General features: G+C 34.7%; 1 protein-coding gene across 5 annotated transcripts in view; it reads right to left on the bottom strand.

The window, feature by feature from the left end:
• Nucleotides 1–20,869, bottom strand: part of LOC128202915 (proline-rich protein 5-like) — a 47,972-nt gene that overhangs the window by 3,011 nt on the left and 24,092 nt on the right. For 4 of the 5 annotated variants that reach the window (XM_052904090.1, XM_052904089.1, XM_052904087.1 and 1 more), the window contains exons 3-7: nucleotides 10,826–10,951; nucleotides 5,894–6,023; nucleotides 4,490–4,547; nucleotides 3,259–3,350; nucleotides 2,382–2,457 (exon numbers count right to left, since the gene is read on the bottom strand). In XM_052904090.1, the coding sequence (XP_052760050.1) occupies nucleotides 2,382–2,457; nucleotides 3,259–3,350; nucleotides 4,490–4,547; nucleotides 5,894–6,023; nucleotides 10,826–10,951 (482 nt within the window). Of the gene's footprint in view, nucleotides 1–2,381; nucleotides 2,458–3,258; nucleotides 3,351–4,489; nucleotides 4,548–5,893; nucleotides 6,024–10,825; nucleotides 10,952–15,252; nucleotides 15,401–20,869 lie in introns of those variants that run through there. The other variant, XM_052904091.1, reaches the window with a different exon arrangement.

Here is a 20,869-nt window from a genome sequence, read left to right as displayed (position 1 = left end):
AGAAACAAGTAAAAGACAATTGTCAAATCCGTATGTCCATCCGTCTTTTCAATATTTAGCCAACGCAACGAAAACATATACAAGCATGATTCTGAGTAAAGTAAAGTTTAAAAGTCACCGAGCACCAAATGTTAAAATAATGGTTTATTGAACTGTCATAAAATAGCATATACGCGCGTAGATTCTTTCATATATTTGCTTTTTAGAAAAAAAAATTCAGCAAACTAGTCCAAAACCTATCTGTCCCTGGACGCTAAAATAGTTCGGATTACAAATGACCGTAGTAAATATCGATCATTCTTTATCATCATAAGTTTATTACTATTTCTATCATTTTTATTTTGAACAAACAGATATGTTGATAATTATTTCTTAATAATAAATAAACGGATTTCAGTTTTAATAATGATTGGTCAAATGAGAGTTGTTTTTTCAGCGTTATTGGTATTTTATACCATATATGTTTAGCACATATTTAGCATAGATATATAGGATCTGACACGAGTTGTCATTTAATACAAGATTTTATTAAACGAGTTCATGAAATTTGTTAGTAAGCGAGCCGCTGGCGAGCTTACTAACAACTTTCATGGACGAGTTTAATAAAAATCTTGTATAAAATGACAACGAGTGTCAGATCTTTTTTATCACATGCTTAAAACGGTGTTTTTATTACCAATTTAGTTCCACATTCCACTTTCTAAACCCATTGTTTGACAGCCAAAGTACACCGAGTGGAATGTCAACGATGCGCCATATAAATAGTTCCAAATGAAAATGACAAAAACAGCTAGCAGTTATCAAGTTTTAATTCTGATAAAGCGCTGAACAAGTCACAAGTATAAACATGTGTAGTAAAATATCGAACAACATGAATAACGAACAATTTTAACCATTAAAACACAATAAGTACACAACTTGATGACGTCACACTGAGAGTACATGCTTTTACGCGGTTTATGTGACCTACATCGTCTGTCAAGTTTTACTGTGTGCACGGATTTAAAAGTTATTCGCTATCGCTTTCTACGATGACTTTAAAGCGTTTTCTTAGTGGACATGGATTTTCACAACATGCAGATGATTACGACGAAGCCTTACTCTGCACTGCATGGATGTTGATGTTGAAAAAGTTCCATCAAGAATGTTTCCAGAGAACAAGCTGTTCTTACCGTCTTGGGACGTACGTGTGATGAGAAACCTGTGCTGCGGAATTCGTATTTGTGTTTTGGTAACCGACAGCTGATTAAACTGGCAAGCAAATTTTATGGCATTGGTCGCATATTGCCTGTTAAGATGGAGATGTTTGAAATGTTCTCGTGTTGTTTGTCACTAATATGGCTGTATTTGTTGACTGACTGGATATTTCTGTGACTAGTAATCTGCATTATCTGGTTGGTGGAACATTGTTATCAGAAAGTTTTCGAACAAGATGCTTTCTGGCACTATGATTCGTAAGCCATTTGTCTCCCGGAAGTCCTTCCGCTTCATTATTGAGGTTAGTATTTGTTGGCGTTTAAACCATTTTGTTTACAAACAATGCGGAGGGATATCTAGGTCGCGTGTGATTAGTCTAGCCAATAGAAATGTCTGATATGTTATCTTACACATGTGTAAGATAAAGATATTCGTAATGGGTATATTACACGGAAAACAAGGGTAAGCATGTGATAAATAATCATTACATTTTAGTAAATCATCTGTAAAAGAGAACACTTGGTCAGCGCACGGACAATCCTGATGTTTCGGACTACACAAACCTTGCAAATGCCAGATATCTCAAATCTAACCTCAGATACTTTTGCTGCAAAATCGAGTGCAAAACTATAAATAGATCATTTTCCTGATATCATCGTTAACCAATCAAAACGCACGTTTCATTTAACACTGGCCATCGAAACGCTGTTTTGTCGCTGATTTATTTTTCATTTAATAATATCAAGTATATATTTAAAATATCCAATCAATTTTAACGGGCTGAAGATGTAAGTATAAAATATGCGACAATCGTGTCATTTAATCATCATACAAGAAGTATGAAAAGCTGGACTCTTTGTCTCATGTCGGTTGTGGTTAGGTTTCCTAATTTTAATCGTGTTTGTATGACTCTTTTTCATTGACTATACGCAAGTGTCACGGTTTGCTGACTCCGAGAGAATTTTTAAATAGAAAAGGGCGAAACGCCTCTGATTGGCTGAAATTTACACTGTTTGCACCCAGAATCGGGGAGATTTAACCAGAGTGTGGTACGCATAGCATCATCACTCTGGTGGACGAAAATGGACATCTCGTACACCGATTAATCGCAATACTTAAACAACCAATCCTTACATAGGGGTAAATTGGTCAAACACAAAATATTACTAACTAACTAAACTAACCTTTGAATGGCACTTTCAGCAGAACTGTGTTTCTAAACTCTAGAAGAGTTATCTGACGAATAGTGAGATCTTGTGTCTGAAACAAAGCAACGCAAAGTGTTTATCCTAATACATACATTTTAGATCTATTGTGAAGACAGCTGTAAGAAAATCTTATTGCAATCATATCTTAATTGTACGTTCCGCATTAGGATCTGAGGTTCAGCGGAAGATGGTCTGGTGATCTTTCCGTTAGCCAATCAGAGGCCTACTTTCGCATACTCGGTATTCGCGATGGAATTAAATTTAGCAGGTATTACGCTCGGATTTCAAAATTGTCTCGGAGATTTATTATTGGACAATTCACCACTTTATTTCCATCAAGCCGGAAAGGGTGAGAGTGGTCTAGTGGTAAAGGTGTCTGCCTCTCACCCAAGAGGTTGTGGGTTCGATCCACACCAGGGGTACTTTCTCATAGCCTGTCAAAAAGGACACAGTACTGGTTTCTGCCCAGGAAAAGGACTCGAGAGTGATTCTATAAGCTATCAGCTTTCGTCACAATCGAGCTAAAAATAAATTAGTATAAACCAAGCTGGAAAGGCTCAGTAACTGGAGCGGACGACAGTAGAAGAAATGGACCGCTGCGTCGTATATACGAGCTTTAATATTTTTATGTGTCAATTGTGCCTTTTTGAATAAAATAATGCGAGTCCCACACGATTCTAAACCAGTACTAGTGTCCATTTGTGTGAGGTCGTGAGAAAAGTCCATTAGTGATGCTCGAACTCACGTCCTATGAGAGGCAAATGCTAGATGTGTTCCTTGACCTCATTCACTGTATATGTGTTTATAACTCGAAATCCGATTAGCTACATCAATATCGACTTGCACCACTCACCTTGATTGGATAGAGAAGTGACTGTACGACAGGCAGAATCTCACAGTAGAAAAAGTCCCATTGCTCCCCTAGGGCTGATAGCAGCGCCGCCCCTACAGTACAGAGAGGAGAGTAAGCTCATATTTATACGACAGCTTATAAATTAACAAAAACATTCCACTGCGTGGACAAAAAAGCCGCCCCTTGAAAACAATAAGTAAAGTCAAATTAATACGGCAGTTTATAAATGCACATAAACATGCCATTACATATGCAGAACCGTAGCCCCTTGAAAACATTTGGTAAAGTTAAATGTAAATGGCAGTTTTAAATTGACTGAAACATTCCACTGTAAATTCAAAGAATTGACGTCATGGACAAATCCTTAATGTTTGGTTGGCCTTACCAGTTTTATGTCTTAGCTCAATATTGTGATAAGGGACTTAAAACGTTTCATAGAAATGGCATCAGAGACAAATTCTTAATGTTTGGTTGGCATAACCTGTCCCATGCCTTTGCTCAATCATGTTAAGGGACTTAAGATGTTTCAATGAATTGACGACAGAGACAAATCCTTAATATTTGGTTGGCATAACCTGTCCCATGTCTTTGCTCAATCATGTTAAGGGACTTAAGATGTTTCAATGAATTGACGCCAGAGACAAATCCTTAATATTTGGTTGGCATAACCTATCCCATGTCTTTGCTCAATTATGTTAAGGGACTTAAGATGTTTCAACGAATTGACGACAGAGACAAATCCTGAATGTTTGGTTGGCATAACCTGTCCCATGCCTTTGCTCAATCATGTTAAGGGACTTAAGATGTTTCAACGAATTGACGCCAGAGACAAATCCTTAATGTTTGGTTGGCATAACCTGTCCCATGTCTTTGCTCAATCATGTTAAGGGACTTAAGATGTTTCAACGAATTGACGCCAGAGACAAATCCTTAATGTTTGGTTGGCATAACCTGTCCCATGCCTTTGCTCAATCATGTTAAGGGACTTAAGATGTTTCAACGAATTGACGCAATTGAGACAAATCCTTAATGTTTGGTTGGCATAACCTGTCCCATGTATTTGCTTAATCATGTTAAGGGACTTAAGATGTTTCAACGAATTGACACCAGAGACAAATCCTTAATGTTTGGTTGGCATAACCTGTCCCATGTCTTTGCTCAATCATGTTAAGGGACTTAAGATGTTTCAACGAATTGACGCCAGAGACAAATCCTTAATGGTTTACCGTACCTGTTTCATGCTTTATCTTTTCTCTCAGAATCACCATTCCCTTTTTAACCAGTTTGTCCTGGAATAAGAGAAGACTACATTAAGCGAATACAATACTAAAATGTACTTTCAACCCTAACGTCAAATGGTTTAGATCTTTCGAAGAAGCTAGTAACAATAAAGATGACAAGTAGATATGACGTAATAATCAATCGTGACTCTCACACAACATTGATTCCAGATACATACCTTCAACATTACTCTGCGTTAACATACGAACATTAAATCGCTGCCCTGTTTTAACATACGATCTTTTAACGCCTACATGATTCCATATACAATCCTGAAACACTTATCTGACTCATTTGAGGTGCATTGAATGCAATCCTAATTTAAGGAGCGTGAAAGCACATACGTCACTCCTTTATGAAGTTTGTGAGCAAAAACACCTTTCTGAACGCACTTATCTTTTACCCTACCTTAAGGCAATATATGGACATGAACGCCAAAGCACAAGCCATAAACCTACTCCCTGATTCTATATACGTACTAAACATTTTTACCTATTCCAAGAAATGCACCGTTAAAATTTACCCTTCCTTGAAAACTAAACAAAAAAAAATTTGATTTTCTGAACGACCTTATATGCTATTTTGATTGCATGACCGAACCATTGATTCTCACAACCTTCGAGGCATGGACCTTATACTCTACTCTGATAACATACACAAGCCTTAAAATCTACTCTTATTCAATACTTGAACCTGTTATTCATTGCACGGACTTTACATGCTCTTAAAGTATACACTTATTCAATGCATGAACCTTTAAAGCTGCACTCTCACAGATTTACCATTTTTGCAACTTTTTTTTGTCTTGGAAAGAGCAAATTTTTGCGTAAATATCTGCAAACCAATGATATAAGATTGCTGACAAAAAATCAAATCATAGATTTTCATATTTCCGTTCAGAAATTAATGTTTTATGGCTTACACCGTTACTAACGGTTTAAGAAAAATGCATAAAAGATCAATTTTTGAACTGAAATATAAAATTCTACGATCTATTTTTTGTCAGCAGTCTTATTTAACTGGTGTCCATGGATTTTCGCAAAATTTGGCTTGTTCTAAGACAAAAAATAAAAAAAAAGTTGTCAAAACGTTCAATCTGTGAGAGTGCAGCTTTAATGCAATTCATTACCCCAACATGCACCTTAAACTCTACCCTAAATAAATGCATGAACCTTCCAATTTCGCCAAGTTCGACACATGAACCTTAGACTCTACTCTGCTTGAACTATCACTACCTTTAACACATGAACCTTTATATCTCCCCAAAACATTATCAATTAAACTCTATCCTGGTTGAAGCAAGAACCTCAAACTGGCAATGCAAGAACCGAACACTATTCCTCCAGACACGAACCTTATAGAAGTCAAAGACGAGCGGCCCGGCGTCCGTCTTAAGAACCTCGCGGACGGACTCTTGGAGTGCCGCTAGATCATTCTCACCAAGAGGCTTGCCTTGAAAGAGGTGGACTACTGCCGCTGAAACACTGCAAAATGGCAAAGTTCGTATTGTACGTAAGTTGATTTATATATGAAAATGAATCACATCATTATAGTAGGCATTTTTAAACAGACAGCCAGGAATTTGCCTTTAAGAAACAAACAAACATACAGTCTGGTGCTGTCTTTATAGGATGAAATAAATACATTTATTGCTTCACAATGAATAATATTATGACAAACAAACAAGAGGCAGTTTTGTCAATGAAATTTTATATGTTTTCTATGAAATATAAAAAAACAACACTATACTGCATTTCAACTCATATAAGCAGTATTTGATATTGAAATTAAAATATGAATCGGAAATCGCACTGTTCAATAATAATAATGAATCCCACGAGAAGAAATGTCAAGTATAAAACTTCGATTTTTAGATGAATATCACAGTACATGCGGCACTCTAATACGCCGTATTAAGTTTTGAATGACACATTCTATCCAACCAGTATTTCTTTATAAATCTTTTTATATAATACTTACTACAATACATAACTTCGAAAAATCCATTAGGGGGCAAAACGCTTCGGAGATTGGTAGAATATGTGGGTATGAGTGAATGAGTCCGCGAACTATTCCTTGAATAACATTCGGATGACTCGCAAAGTAGTCTTCAAATTGTTTTGTTATTGCGATATAAAAATCGCCATTAAAACGTTTCAATAGACGCCAATTAACGTGGTTAAAAGCAAGGATATCAAGCGAAGGATAGGAAATTTACAAAATTAGTTTTACTTATGTAAAGCCATATTTTTTTATTAATTCACAGTATGTCCTTTGCGTGAAACATATCAACGTTATTTAACAATATAAAAAAACTAATGTCGTGTTGGCACTTTGGCCCAATTCAAGAAAACACAACTGTAAATAAATAGTTTCATTGTCGTAAGATTGAGCAAGGCCAAACTCTTTCGAATGAAAGTAAGCAAGGTAATTAAACTATTTTCTGAACAATACTTAATTCGGTCAAAGTCTATTGATATTCGATAGTACAAAGTATTACATAAGAAACCATCGTTAAATATTATTCAATTTTTCAAGCCAGCTTGAAACAGATGTGAAAGCGTTGGTGGTGGTGTTAGTAGTTTATACTCCGAGTCCCAGAGACCACCGCACACTTATCCTGGGCAGACTATAAAGCGGTTAACCAGTACTAGGTGCCCTCACCTCTGCAAGGAACTGACAACTTCTGTACATGCCATGCATGGCAGTGGTAAAGTGCGAATGGTCGTAGAAAGGATTTCATAACCAATCACAACAGAAGTGACCTGGTCCGCCCGGGAACCGAACCCGGGTTGTCCGATTCACAGTCCAACGCTCTACCGATTGAGCTAACCGGGCGGACTATTCGATGCGAAAGCGATTGACTGTTCCTTCTTTTCTGCCGGAAACGGTAATGAAACTCTTATGAAATTAAACGTTATGGCATTTTGACCTCTTAGTGGTAAGATAGAATGATTACCAAAACTGAAATGAATTAATACCGACCAGAGGCCATAGTGTTGCGCTTCAGAATATTAAGGATTCTTACAATTTATCGTTGTCTTTAGTTTTTACCATATAAGGCAACATCAACTTGAAATCAAGCCTTTGGTTGTACACTACGCTGTGGTCTGTCCCTCAAGGTCTTAGAATTATCATGTCAATGTGTTATACTATATCACATTTAATCACCTCCTCGAAGATGGTTCCAGGGAGCGAGCTATGAAATTACTATTATTAGAATACTGACGCAAACCAATAGCACTTCCCACCCAATGAAACAAAACACGTCAAAGTTCGCCATCGTGCTAAAACAAGTCAATGTGTGAGATGTTATCACATATAATCACCTCCTGAAAGATGGTTCCAATGAGCAAGCAGTGAATTTACTAACATTAGATGGGGGTGGTGGTGATGGTGGGGGTATTTATACTTGCACTCAGGCAAGGCCCCATTCGGCGTGAACTCCAGTAAGAGTGTTAATCATATATAATTTCCTATATCTGAAATTATGAATAAGGAGAAATAGTTTTCATTGCTTTGATGAAATGTCCAGAAGGTGACGTTTTGTTAGTTTTGCACGGGTGATTTTAGGCGCTAAATGGTCATTTGGATTCGGCGTTTGACTGACTAGATTTGAATTTAAATTTAAAAAATATTTCATAATTTATATGATTATTTTAATTTCGATTTAGTAAATTAGTACATCATTCAGTAATTTGTTTGGATCAGCAAACAGTATAATTTAAGATTATCGATTGTGTGTATGTTGTTTTGTGTTAGCAAAATATTTGCTTCTTGAATTGATCATATCAAAGAATAAGATTTATGGAAGAACATGTAGATGTTTACCAACTTTGATTTGATATGTTTGAATGTTTTATATGATATACAATATTGTATATCCACATGTATGTATACAGTAAACGTCCGAGTGCTACTAGGTTCTCAATTCAATAAATGAATTTTTGAATTGTAAGTGTGTTTGTTTATTAAGGGCAACGGGTCCTTAACGGAATTTAGGTTTTCCTGGATCGTAGTGCACAGATAGAATGTAACCTTGTTAGAACTACCCTGATTTTTTAACGTGCACCAGTGTATAGCAGTGACACACGGGACCCCCGTTTAGCGTCCCTTCCGGAAGACGAAAAGTAATTTTGAGTGGTGTAGCGGAGAATCGAACCAGAGACCACTAGACTGACATTGAAGTGTTTTACCACTAGACCACGGATCCGCCACTTACATTTAAGATTCCTTAAGCATACCAATAACACATTGAATCAAAACATGCCACAGTTTGTGTTGGTGCTAACAAAAAGGCAATGTGTTATTTTATCACTTATAATCACCTTCTTGAAGACGGTTCCAGGGAGAAAACTATAGCCGTACAAGTAATAGCGCAATGCAAATCTGTCATAAATTCAAGTAAATTTTAGACATTTTCATGATCATTTTTTTTTTCTTTAGAAATTTTGCCCTTACCATTTCTCAGACGGATTTTTTGTTCATGAAATCTCACTCATTAAATCGGATTCAGTGTGTTAGATTGGGAAATATAATAAGAAATTCTCCTTCCAACATGTTAACTGTTATGCTACGCAGTGTTTCATAGTAGGTCATCAAAACATAGTATTGTTCCGCGTTTTCTTCATGCATTTATTGAGTTTTATGCTGACTATTTGACTTTGTATTCCACACATAACGTTATATTTACACCCCAACTTCCATTCCTTAAATGAACTGCCTTTCGGCAATTGCGTTCATCAATCGATGAACGCAACATCTTCGGATATGTTTGGATCGTAACTCATTGCTTAACAATATACATGAAATTATTGATCTTGTTACTGTTTGTATTGTGTCAGCAGGTCCCGTAAAACATAAATCAAGATTTTTAAAAGTGTAAATTTATTATATTTTAAATGTATTGTTGCCATAAGTGTTTCAATTTTACGTTTTAAAGTGATTTCAAGCGGTTGATCTTTTCCCGCGTTATTGTGACGTCATTTGAAAAAAAATGTTTCCAGTTACAGTCGGGGCGTTCTATTTACAGAATGGGTAAGAACGGATTACTGAAAGGTTTTCTTAACTGAAATGACGTATTTTTTTAGCAATTCTTTAATGAAATAATGAACTTTTGGTGTAAATATAAGGAATGAATTGCGGGGTTGATGTCATTATCGGGGATATGAACGCAATTGGGTTGGTCAAAGAACGCGTGGAGTCCTTCAGGCTCCACACACATTGACCAACCCAATTGCGTTCATACCCCGATAATGACATCAGCCCCGCAATTCATTCCTTAAGTAACAACGTTGTGACAACGTTGTATCAACCTTACCGCTAACGATGTCTTAACGTTATGGATTACGTTGTCACATCGTTATGAGTGTGGAGGTTTTCTTAACGTTGAAACAACGTTAATTTGACAACCAATACAAACATTCATATGGCGTTGTTACTTTTAGAATAATATTTGACTGACCATGGCTTTTGGTTGCCCATGATATTTTCCCAGTGGGAAGAATAATTGCCCGAGGGCTTAATCCGTTTGCCAAGGATTTGAACCAGTTTCTATTACTAAATTGTGAAACAACATATAATCCTGATTAGCAGGAAGTGTGTAAGGTAAATAAAATGAGACATTACAAATTGGTTTTAAATTATTGAAATTAACAAGTAATTGAAGAACATAGAAAACCTTTTCTCACGTGTTTTCGGAATTAGTCGGCAATATTTCTATTCTTCAAATAGTTCTTGTTTTTCTTTACATCAGCTTATTTTGACCGTGAATTTGGCGTTAATTTGAATATGTGAGCAAAGCTAGGGTCAATCAAACGTAGGAGCAGTTTCATACAAACATAGGCTTGAATGACCCTAGCCATTTCGCTTGAATACAAAAACAATCAGCGGAAAAAAACAACAATTGTCCAATGTAAAATGTCGTGCCACTTTGCAAGCATAACATTTTTTGAATGTTCAATGTAGTGCCACTATAACATTTATTATTTGAATATTTTTCAATGTCTAATGTTCAATGTCGAGCCAGCACCAATTTCACTTTTTTGGTCCAATGTCGTTTGTTGTATGTTTAGCTAACTTCACACAGCTTAACCGTTTTTATACAGTTGGCTGCAGACTCCAAATATATGCCATAAACTAGATATGAATCTATAGTAACGATGCTCATAAATGAAAGTGTCTCATAAGTCCAGAAGACCGACCCACTTCACCTCACCTCACCTAACTTCACAAAAAAGGACTTTTGATAGGATAAGCAAAGAATATTCGGTTCTGTGAATCTTACCTTTCAAAGTGAGCATTTTTCAGCTGAAGATCTGCTCCGCTTGCAAATGAGCGTCTTCCGAATGACGTCAGCGATTCACGCCGAATATGTGTCCTGATGGCGTCAGTTATGTTCGATATACTATGCCTGCAAATGAAAGGGAGTCAATAAGTTTATTCAGTGTAAAATATTTTAATCTTTACTTCTCCATACTCGTAGGGTCTAAAACCGTTAAGATTTTTGTTCCTGTTATTTTTTTTAAATATGAAAAATTATTTTATGCTTTCTGGTGATGTATGAATATTTATCAGTGAAATTAAAATGATATTTCACTGTTTGGAACAGTGCATAATACGTTCTTCTTCTTTTGCATTGCAATATCATATTTTTCACTGTTGTAAATTATCTTTAATTTTAATTATTACTTTTGTTTGTATTTTAAACTCAATGCACCGTGAATAATTGAAATTTGTTAAAATTTTCCAAAACAGACAGATGAAAAAGAATTTGAAAAAGAGTGTATGTAGCTGAAATCCAGCTTTACTCACTCATATATATATATACTCTTTACTTCCATTTTTCAGTGATTATACATATAAAGTTATTGACATGTTAAATGCAAAGTATATTGAAATATAAATATGTGTACAAACAAAAATAGTACGGTATGCGATTAAGACATGTAAACACAATAGCAAGAAATAACATAAAATAGCTTTCTATAACAGCAATTTCTATATGAGTTACAAAACCCTAATTCACCCATCGTCAAGGTTAATCGAAATTCGAAATATAAACCATTTACCAGGCTACATAAGTTGAGGTGGTTTAGATGCTACTCCTTGTGATTGATTCTGCTTGTCAAGGGAGATCACTGTGTAGGAGATTGGCTAGCTATACATAATGCATACAACTAAAATAGTGTCCATGCATAAACACCCAAAACTTAAAACCTTTTATTAATTAAACATTATTATTGTTCAAACTACATGGGCACGTTTTAATTAAGATCTTAGTCGATTTATGCCGCAAATACAAAATTTTCTTAGTGTCATAGTTCATTTGGAAATCCTCGGCCATTTTTATCAAAAACAACCCCGGATGTATGCCGGTACATGAGTTGAAGTAGTTCGTATTTTTTTTTAATTATATCATTAATTAAATGCAGTGTCTATGAGTTGTATTTTTTTTTATCTAAGTTTATATTGCAAACATAATTAAGATTTCCAAGAGTTAAGTCATAAAGTTTATAATATTACTACGCGATCTACTTGCAGCGGACTTAAACGTACCGCTTTTTGAGTATGTTAACCGTCCAAATACATCAGAGGTTGTTTTCGATAAAAATGGTCGAAGAGTTCCGAATGTGTCATTGTAATGCTGTTTTGCTTCAAAGTTGACATTAGCAAGTATTATAAGTGATCACGAAGTTAATTAAATACAATAAAATAAAGTTCACAATTGTGACGTTTTCTACAGATTGACGATGATTGAAGTTACGGCTATGATCCTTTACTGAAACGCGTCCCTGGGCCCCATTTCATTGCAACATGGCCCTAGAAGTGGTCCCATACACCTGATACACGTAGGTTTAATCTGTTGGTTTTTATTTCACCACAACAAATTCCATATAAAAACATAATAGCACGAAGTGGCCCATTCCGGCCAATGCACGTAAGTATAATCAAATCATTATTTCACCACAGCGTTTATATGTAACAAAACACATACGATACCTAAGTGGCAAATTCAAGCAAATGTACGGATTAAGTATGATCAAACCATTATTTCACCACAGCATTTATATGTAAAACGCCCGAGAGAACGTCGTTAGAAAAATATATATTACTTGATGGAACCATTTTGAATTGAAGGCGCTCGTATGAAGTATTTTGTCTACATGTTTTCCCCCGTTTGTTTTTCTTTTGCATTGTTTCTAGGAAAGAAAAGGTTTTCGTATTCCGAATTTTCGAGTGATAAACGAAATCAAATTAAGTATACAGAAAACAAACTACATGTAGTTGAATACAATAAAACAGGGCAATCATTCGATAAAAATCTACCATTTGTCAGACAGAATCGCTGGTGTCGCTCTCATGGGGCGTCTTTGGGCGCTTGTTTCCAAGATAGAATCGAGTCGATTCGGAACGTGTAACTCGCGCAAAACGCCCTAACACCGGGAACCGGTAGTAGAGTTGTTCGCTGTAAATCATGCACGCATCGTTCTTAACTTTACTTTCCGCCAATTTGTTCTCCTGTAGTTCTCGGTCCTCCCGGTTTGTAGGTAGTGCGGAATTTTGACCCGAGAACAATGTTCTTGGGCCTTGTTCGTGTCGTTAGGGCGATTGTATCTAGGATCGGACACAAAAGAACAAGAAGAACGAAGCGCCCAAAGACGCCCATGGGGTTCAATCCAGCCACTAAATCAATACTTATCCTGAAACGTCTTAGAGACAAATAACCTCCGAGAATGATCTGCTTTGTGTCACAATAATTCAGCGAGTTTTGCCAATTGTTCAGAACTTTGTTTAAGCCTAGCAACTATGTTAACTTTATCAATGTTAACTTTCAAATTATTGTTACTTTGGAAATTCCAAGGACACACTTGTCATCTGCAGAACCAATTGTATGATAGTTTTAAGTTTTCAAGTTTTATTTAACCCAGAAGGTCGTAGACTCATGAGGCATAAAGTGCACAATGGCGACAAATACAAATAATATCCACTTGTGCGGTAACACATTAACTAATACATTGTATAACAATGCCTGTTATACTAGACTGTTACAAAATGTATATTTGACATAATGTGTAGGCTTTGCAAACAAATACACTAAAATACTTCAATATTCCTTCATTTTTAGCGTTAATTAACTCTTAACATTTGTGCAGACTAGGATGTCGTAAATAGTAGGATAGTAATATAGATTTTCGAATATCATTATACAACTGATATTCAAAAACAAAATGGTATTCGTCTTCTAAAATATTACATTCGATACATTTTCTTTGAGGTTCAGGTATTGATACAGGTCAAGCCCATCTTCCAGTCTCTGTATATAGTCTATGTGAGGAAACGTAATTTTGCTAAAGCTATTCTGAATTTACTAATATATTATTATTTTTATATACATCTAATTATGGCTGAGGCTAAAAACAAGTTATATATATATATTTATATAAACAGCCCTTGTAAAATCCTGTAGTCTTCCATTCCAGCCCTGAATAAACTGTTCTTTTAAGCGTTGTCGTACATTTGCGAGAAAAATGTTATCATCTTGGAAAAGCCAAACTTCGTAAAATTCAAGAGAACACAATAAATCCTTTAACAAAGAGCACCAAGATTTACGTAGTGGATGGGATTCCAAGTCCCTTTTTAACATAGTGTAAACGTGTGTCACATATTTATTTTCTTTGGATTTTAAAATCTTTAACCATTACCTAACTATAACTATATATGATAATATATATGATAACTACTTCACCTGTGCTTGTTCTATTTAAATAACACAGAATAGAATGGGGTTTTTTCCTTTAAAAGTTAACAATGATGCTGTAACAACATTTAACGCAGTTCTTAACAATCAGCCCTTTACGGAATTCTCAAAGCCAAAATTATTGCCGACTTACACATGTGTGTCAATCAATCAATCAATCAATCAATCAATCAATCAATCAATCAATCAAGCAAGCAAGCAAGCAAGCAATAAATCAAACAATCAAGCAAGCAATCAATCAACAAATCAATCAACGAATCAATCAATCAATCAGTCAATCAATCAGTCAATCATACAATCAATCATTCAAACAATCAATCAATCGACCAATCAATCAATCATTCAATTAAGCAATCAATCAATACGTTCATTAACCTGAATTATGAACAACATGCAAATATTTAGATGTGTAATAAAGAAAATGTAATGTAGAGGCTCCAAGAATTTTAAGAAAAAAAATAAAATGATAAGATTTTAACATATTTAAAGTACAATAAGAGAGTCAATTGTTATCATTGTTTAAAACAGTATATGTGTTAGTGAATAAAAATGCATATCCTAAATTGACTATTTATCTTCAAAAAAATTAAACCTCAACTGGCAAACATGTGTTGCATAACAGCTAATTTCAACCGCTTCACCTGATTACAATAAATAACGGCTCAATGTTGATTTACTGAAATAAATGTATTGGAAAACTTGAAAAATACCGCCTTCCCATTAGACAAAATATAATGTTTATCACTAACGACTATTAAACTGTGTAGTATAACGCTTTAGAACGTTTTGCAATTTTCTCAGAAATATACCAGCACAAATATATGAGGCGATATCTAAAACGAAAAACAAACCTAAGACTGTCCTTTTCTTGGATATATACATGTAAATTAGATTGAAGATTTAACCTTCGGAAATGATATCAGATAAAAGACGCAAACAAGAACACTACTTACGAATTTTGGCTCATATCTTGTTTAATCGACGACATGATTCGTTCGCTTTTGTTTTAATATATTTCAGTAATCCTCAAATCGAAATATCTCGTAATCATTTAAACCATAGAACTAAAATCAAAAACAATGTCAACCATGTGACTTTAAAGTATACAAATTCATCATTGACGCATTATGGTGCATCAACCTTTAAGTTACTGTTATTAACTGATATTTACGAGTGGTGATTATTTCACTATTTGAGTACAATGTTTATCATTGTTTATCATCAAACGCGGCCAAACAAACATTGATTTCATATCTGCTTAATGCAAATTTAAGAACAAAATATGTCAAGGATTTAGTGTTCGAAATTATGTTTTGTCTAATGTGATGTCAGTATTTTTTAAATGTGCCAAACAGTTCCTCTTGGAAAATCAGGCGTAACACGTAAAAAATTGATAGATTGTCGCAAACACTAAGCCTGTTGAAGGGTTAATACATCAGTATGCATTGAACCATATATATAAGCTGAGTGTCTGGTCATTTTTTCTAATGCATACGAATCACCTTTAACCTCTATATAATGAAACAGAATTTCGATATAATCCTACATAAAATTTATATTTGTTATGCTTTACGAAACCATGAATTTGACATAAGAGCGCAAGCGCGAAAGGGTGCATTTCAGTAAATAAAACTTGTTTATGTATTTATGGACGTGGTGGTCGTTTTCGTATCGTTTTTTTTAATAACCAAGTCAGAATCCGCCCGGCAATCACATTGTCACCGAGACATTGTTGCCACAACACAAAATTAAAGTGACACTCTTGTAATGAAAATTAATACATACATATGTATAACAAACATAACTTTTGAGTGATAAATCTTTAACAACTAACAAAATAATGCATTTATGGAAAATATTAATTACTGATGAAAAGAATTTAAACGTGTATTTAATAGCTGGAATCCCAGAAATATTAAATGAGTGGTGAGTGCTAAAAGATATACAGTGATCCTCTCTAGTCTCATAAGGTAGAAATACCATGTTTTCTACAAATGTCTTTCAATTTAAACTCGAAATCCTTCAAAAGAACCATTGTTTTCGACATTTATTCATTCTTTCGGGTATATCTAAACAATTGTATAAATTTGAGAGTAATAGTGCAAAGCAAAGCAGCAAAGTACTGCTCGTTGAAATTAGACAACCGCCAAATGAAATATTTGGCAGTAAATGTTAAAGTATATGGCAAAGATCACCGGATGAGTCAACTGAAGTATATATAAGGAAGTGATAATTTATGAATACAAATAACACTTGAAATACATAAATCAAATCCATAACCTTGGTGTTCTGTTGTGTTGCTCCAGATGACAGACACTTGCTTACAGTAAAACGCATTTACAATTACAGTAATTATCATTGATTCCATTGTGGCCAGCTGCATTGATAGAAATACTGATAACAGTGAGAGTTTATTCAAAATAACAACTGTAATTAATTATACCATCCGTATTCAACTAAATTATTTATGGATTCTCAAATTAGTTGATTTTATCTTTGTAGATTCAGAAAGTATTACCCTTATGAAATAAACAATGAAATAAATTGAATATTTGTATTTATATCATCCATTTTCTCAGAATCTGCTCCATATATTTTCGTTTGCATTAAATAGTTCCATTTATAATAATATAGTTCGAGGAAATACAACATTATTTTACGGTATTGCTCGCTCATACTTTAATTTATACAGCAGTTTTAGAACTTCTGAAAATAATATTTGTTCACCAATTTTTTAAGCAATAATCGTTTTACATAAACAATTTGTTAGCTGTAATATTTAGGCAATGTGTATTAAAGTTATAGGATATAAAATGCAGTGTTTCCATTATTGATATTACTTTTATATTGGTCTAAGAACGATGTAGCTAATCGGATCATTTGTTATTGATAATTCTAACAATTAGTTAATACTGGCCTTAAACTACAAACGTGAATTAAATGTTACGATATCTGACCTAATACAACGTTAAAAAGTTCCTTTTAAGTCAGGTAATATAACGTCAAGGGTCAGAAGGTCGAAAACTTGCTTAAAATTGGCTCTTTTTTCTGTTATTAAAGATGAACTCTTACTCCCAAATAAGAATTACAACAATTAACACTATTGTTTTAATGTTCCAAAAAAGATTAATAAATGTCGAAAACAATGGATATTATGAAGGATACCAAGTTTAATTTGAAAGAAAAGAGCATAAAACACGGTATTTCTACCTTATGAGACTATAATAGTAGACCACAGTAAATCTTTAACCATTCACCAATCATTTAATATTTTCGCGCTTTCTGCTATTAAATACGCGTTTACAATCTTGTTATCAGTAATAAATATTTTCCATACATGCATTTTTAGTAAGTAATTAAAGGTTTATCAGTCGAAATTGATGTTGGTTATACATGTGTTTATATTGATTTTGAATAAGAGTGTCACTTTAATCGTTTTTAAATCAAAATATTTTGGTAAATAAAATGTGTAAAAATGAAGGTCAAAAACTTGTTCAAAAGGGCACAAAATATAGGTTGATAAATTATTTATTTTTATTTTAAATGCCTTATTATGTTTAACACATTTGACATTGGTGATTATAAGTATCTTCCCTGGCCGAGAGTGTAATATAGGTTCATTCCGACCCGAGCGTAGGGTGTTTTGCGGAAACGAGGTTTACCGAGTTTTCGCAAAACACCCTGCGCGAGGGTCGGGATGAACCTATCTTACACGAGTGGCTATGCAAGATGCCTTTTTTCCCAACCCAGTTAAACAAAATTAAGTAAAAATGTATTTTTTGCTGGAACTCTTTTGTGCTTAGTGAAATTAATTGCGTATGGATATGCGATAATTCGTGGTTGTCATGGATATGCGCGCAGTAATTCAGATTATGTTAGTAGTCAAATCGGTTTTTAAATAGTTCTTAGGGGAGTGAAGCATTATTTCTTGAAAGGTGCGTGATAACTGTTTCATGGTGACATTTGAAGCGAGAAATAATTAATTGGCGTTCTAAATATTGCCACAAGACAAGGTTTCCATGATACTACAGGCGACAGTCTTCAACAAGGCAGATAATTACAATTTGGTGACGATTAAAAAGGGGTTCCATACGAGCATTTTATCTTCGCCCTTGGGCAAGATAAGAATTTCTAGCATGGTTAAATTATTGGATCTACTTAAATGAGGTGGGAGAAATATGCATTCTTTGGTTTTCACCATGAAAGTCAAAGGTGTTAAACACGATAATGCATTAAAATAAAAAAAAACTACATCAAGCATTATTGCCAGCCATTAAGAACCCGCCAGATCTATTTTAAAAATTCATTGACTTTTTGGTGATCTGATGATTGTTTTAACAATAAAATGCTAAGACGGAACATACCAATCAAAATCAACATATCTAAATGAAATTGTTCACAGTCTGATAACAAAACTCCGGTGATATGGATAAATATAATGATAACCTCTATTTAATGTTTTATGTACAGTGTCTACCTACTTTTTGAATGACCCTTGTAGTTATGTAAAGAGCTGTGACAATTACGTACATTTTACAAGCAGACATCCCCTGTATAGGATGTTTTCTCAGAGTAAACGATATTCTCACATTTTCATTTGTTCGTAAGCCTTTATTTATTTCTGTGGTTTCCAGCAATCTTAATGGAATCAAAACGCTTTCATGGGAAATCATCCATTGTTTCGGGACGATATCCAGTGAATTCGATCCGTCCGCAGAATGTTAATGAAAATAAGAATCCCTGACATTATATTAATTCAAAAAAACTCTGTCATGTAAATTGACATATAGGTTGCGTCATCAGCCAGAGATGGTAAAAAATGACTTATATGGCTATCCATTTCCTTTTCCATATTCAACAGGAAAATGCAGCAGGCCGTATTGAAAAATCCGTATCATGCTTCTGTCGTTTTCTGATCCCTGTATCATGCTTCTGTTGTTTTCTGATTCCGTGTCATGCTTCTGTCGTTTTCTGATTCCGTATCGTGCTTCTGTCGCTTTCTGATTTCGTATCATGCCATCGTCCTTTTTGTAATTTCGTATCATGCTTCTGTCCTTTTTGTAATTCCGTATCATGCTTCTGTCGTTTTCTGATTCCGTATCGTGCTTCTGTCGCTTTCTGATTTCGTATCATGCCATCGTCCTTTTTGTAATTTCGTATCATGCTTCTGTCCTTTTTGTAATTCCGTATCATGCTTCTGTCGTTTTCTGATTCCGTATCATGCTTCTGTCGTTTTCTGATTCCGTATCATGCTATTGTCCTTTTTGTAATTTTGTATCATGCTTCTGTCGTTTTTGATTCCGTATCATGCTATTGTCCTTTTTGTAATTCTGTATCATGCTTCTGTCGTTTTCTGATTCCGTATCATGCTGTTGTCCTTTTTGTAATTCCGTATCATGCTTCTGTCGTTTTCTGATTCCATATCATGCTTCTGTCGTTTTCTGAATCCGTATCATGCTATTGTCTTTTTGTAATTTCGTATCATGCTTCTGTCGTTTTCTGATTCCGTATCATGCTACTGTCCTTTTTGTAATTCCGTATCATGCTTCTGTCGTTTTCTGATTCCGTATCATGCTATTGCCCTTTTTGTAATTTCGTATCATGCTTCTGTCGTTTTCTGATTCCGTATCATGCTACTGTCTTTTTTGTAATTTCGTATCATGCTTCTGTCGTTTTCTTATTCCGTATCATGCTACTGTCCTTTTTGTAATTCCGTATCATGCTTATGTCGTTTTTTTTCTGATTCCGTATCATGCTTCGGTCGTTTTGTGATTCCGTATCATGCTACGGCCATTTTCTGATTCCGTATCATGCTAGTATCGTGTGTTGGGTGCTGCCTTTTACACACAAATGTTTATTTCAGTTTTTATTATATTTACATATGAATTAATTACATATAAAAAACATTAAGGCGTGGACTGTATTTCCTAAAAAAATATTCAGAAATAAATAAACTGCTAATTTTAGCTTATTTGTAAATACATGCACTAAATCATTAATTAAAGTGATATATGACGTAATTTCTGGAATCGAAATTCCGTGTAAATGTCGTGTAAACGCTTAGAGCTGTTTCATTGGTAAAAGCTACGAGCAGTTCGTAAAAAAAACATGGAATTAATCAATAAAGACATGGAATAAATAGTTTATTTTCTGAAAACTAGTATTACGTCTCGTTTGGGGTATAAACAAGTATGCATCCAACTCGACCGCTATACGTGTTTTACACATCGAGATGAACTCGAAGTGATACAGTGAGTCAGAAAACATTCCCTGTATAATTATGAAGTACCATTTGGGACCTCGCCTTCCCCCATGTGTTAATACGTATGGGACAGATGTCAGCAGTATTTAGTCAGCAGTATCAGTGTGTGTATACCACGTGATAAATTACGTCATAAATGCTACGTCGGAAGGCAATATTTTGCTTCGAATGAAGACCTAAAACAAAAATAACTTACTATTTCACCATTTGCGATGAAACTAACGGAGTCTACGCCTCTTACGGAGCCCCGCCTTCGGTCTTTTACCAGAGTTTGATTGAGAGTTTAGTTTCTTCAAACACTTTGACAA

This window comes from Mya arenaria, chromosome 9, assembly GCF_026914265.1.
Source record: "Mya arenaria isolate MELC-2E11 chromosome 9, ASM2691426v1".
NCBI classification, from domain to species: domain Eukaryota; kingdom Metazoa; phylum Mollusca; class Bivalvia; order Myida; family Myidae; genus Mya; species Mya arenaria.
Note: the sequence above shows the minus strand (reverse complement) of the source record. Positions and strands in the feature narration are given on the sequence as shown.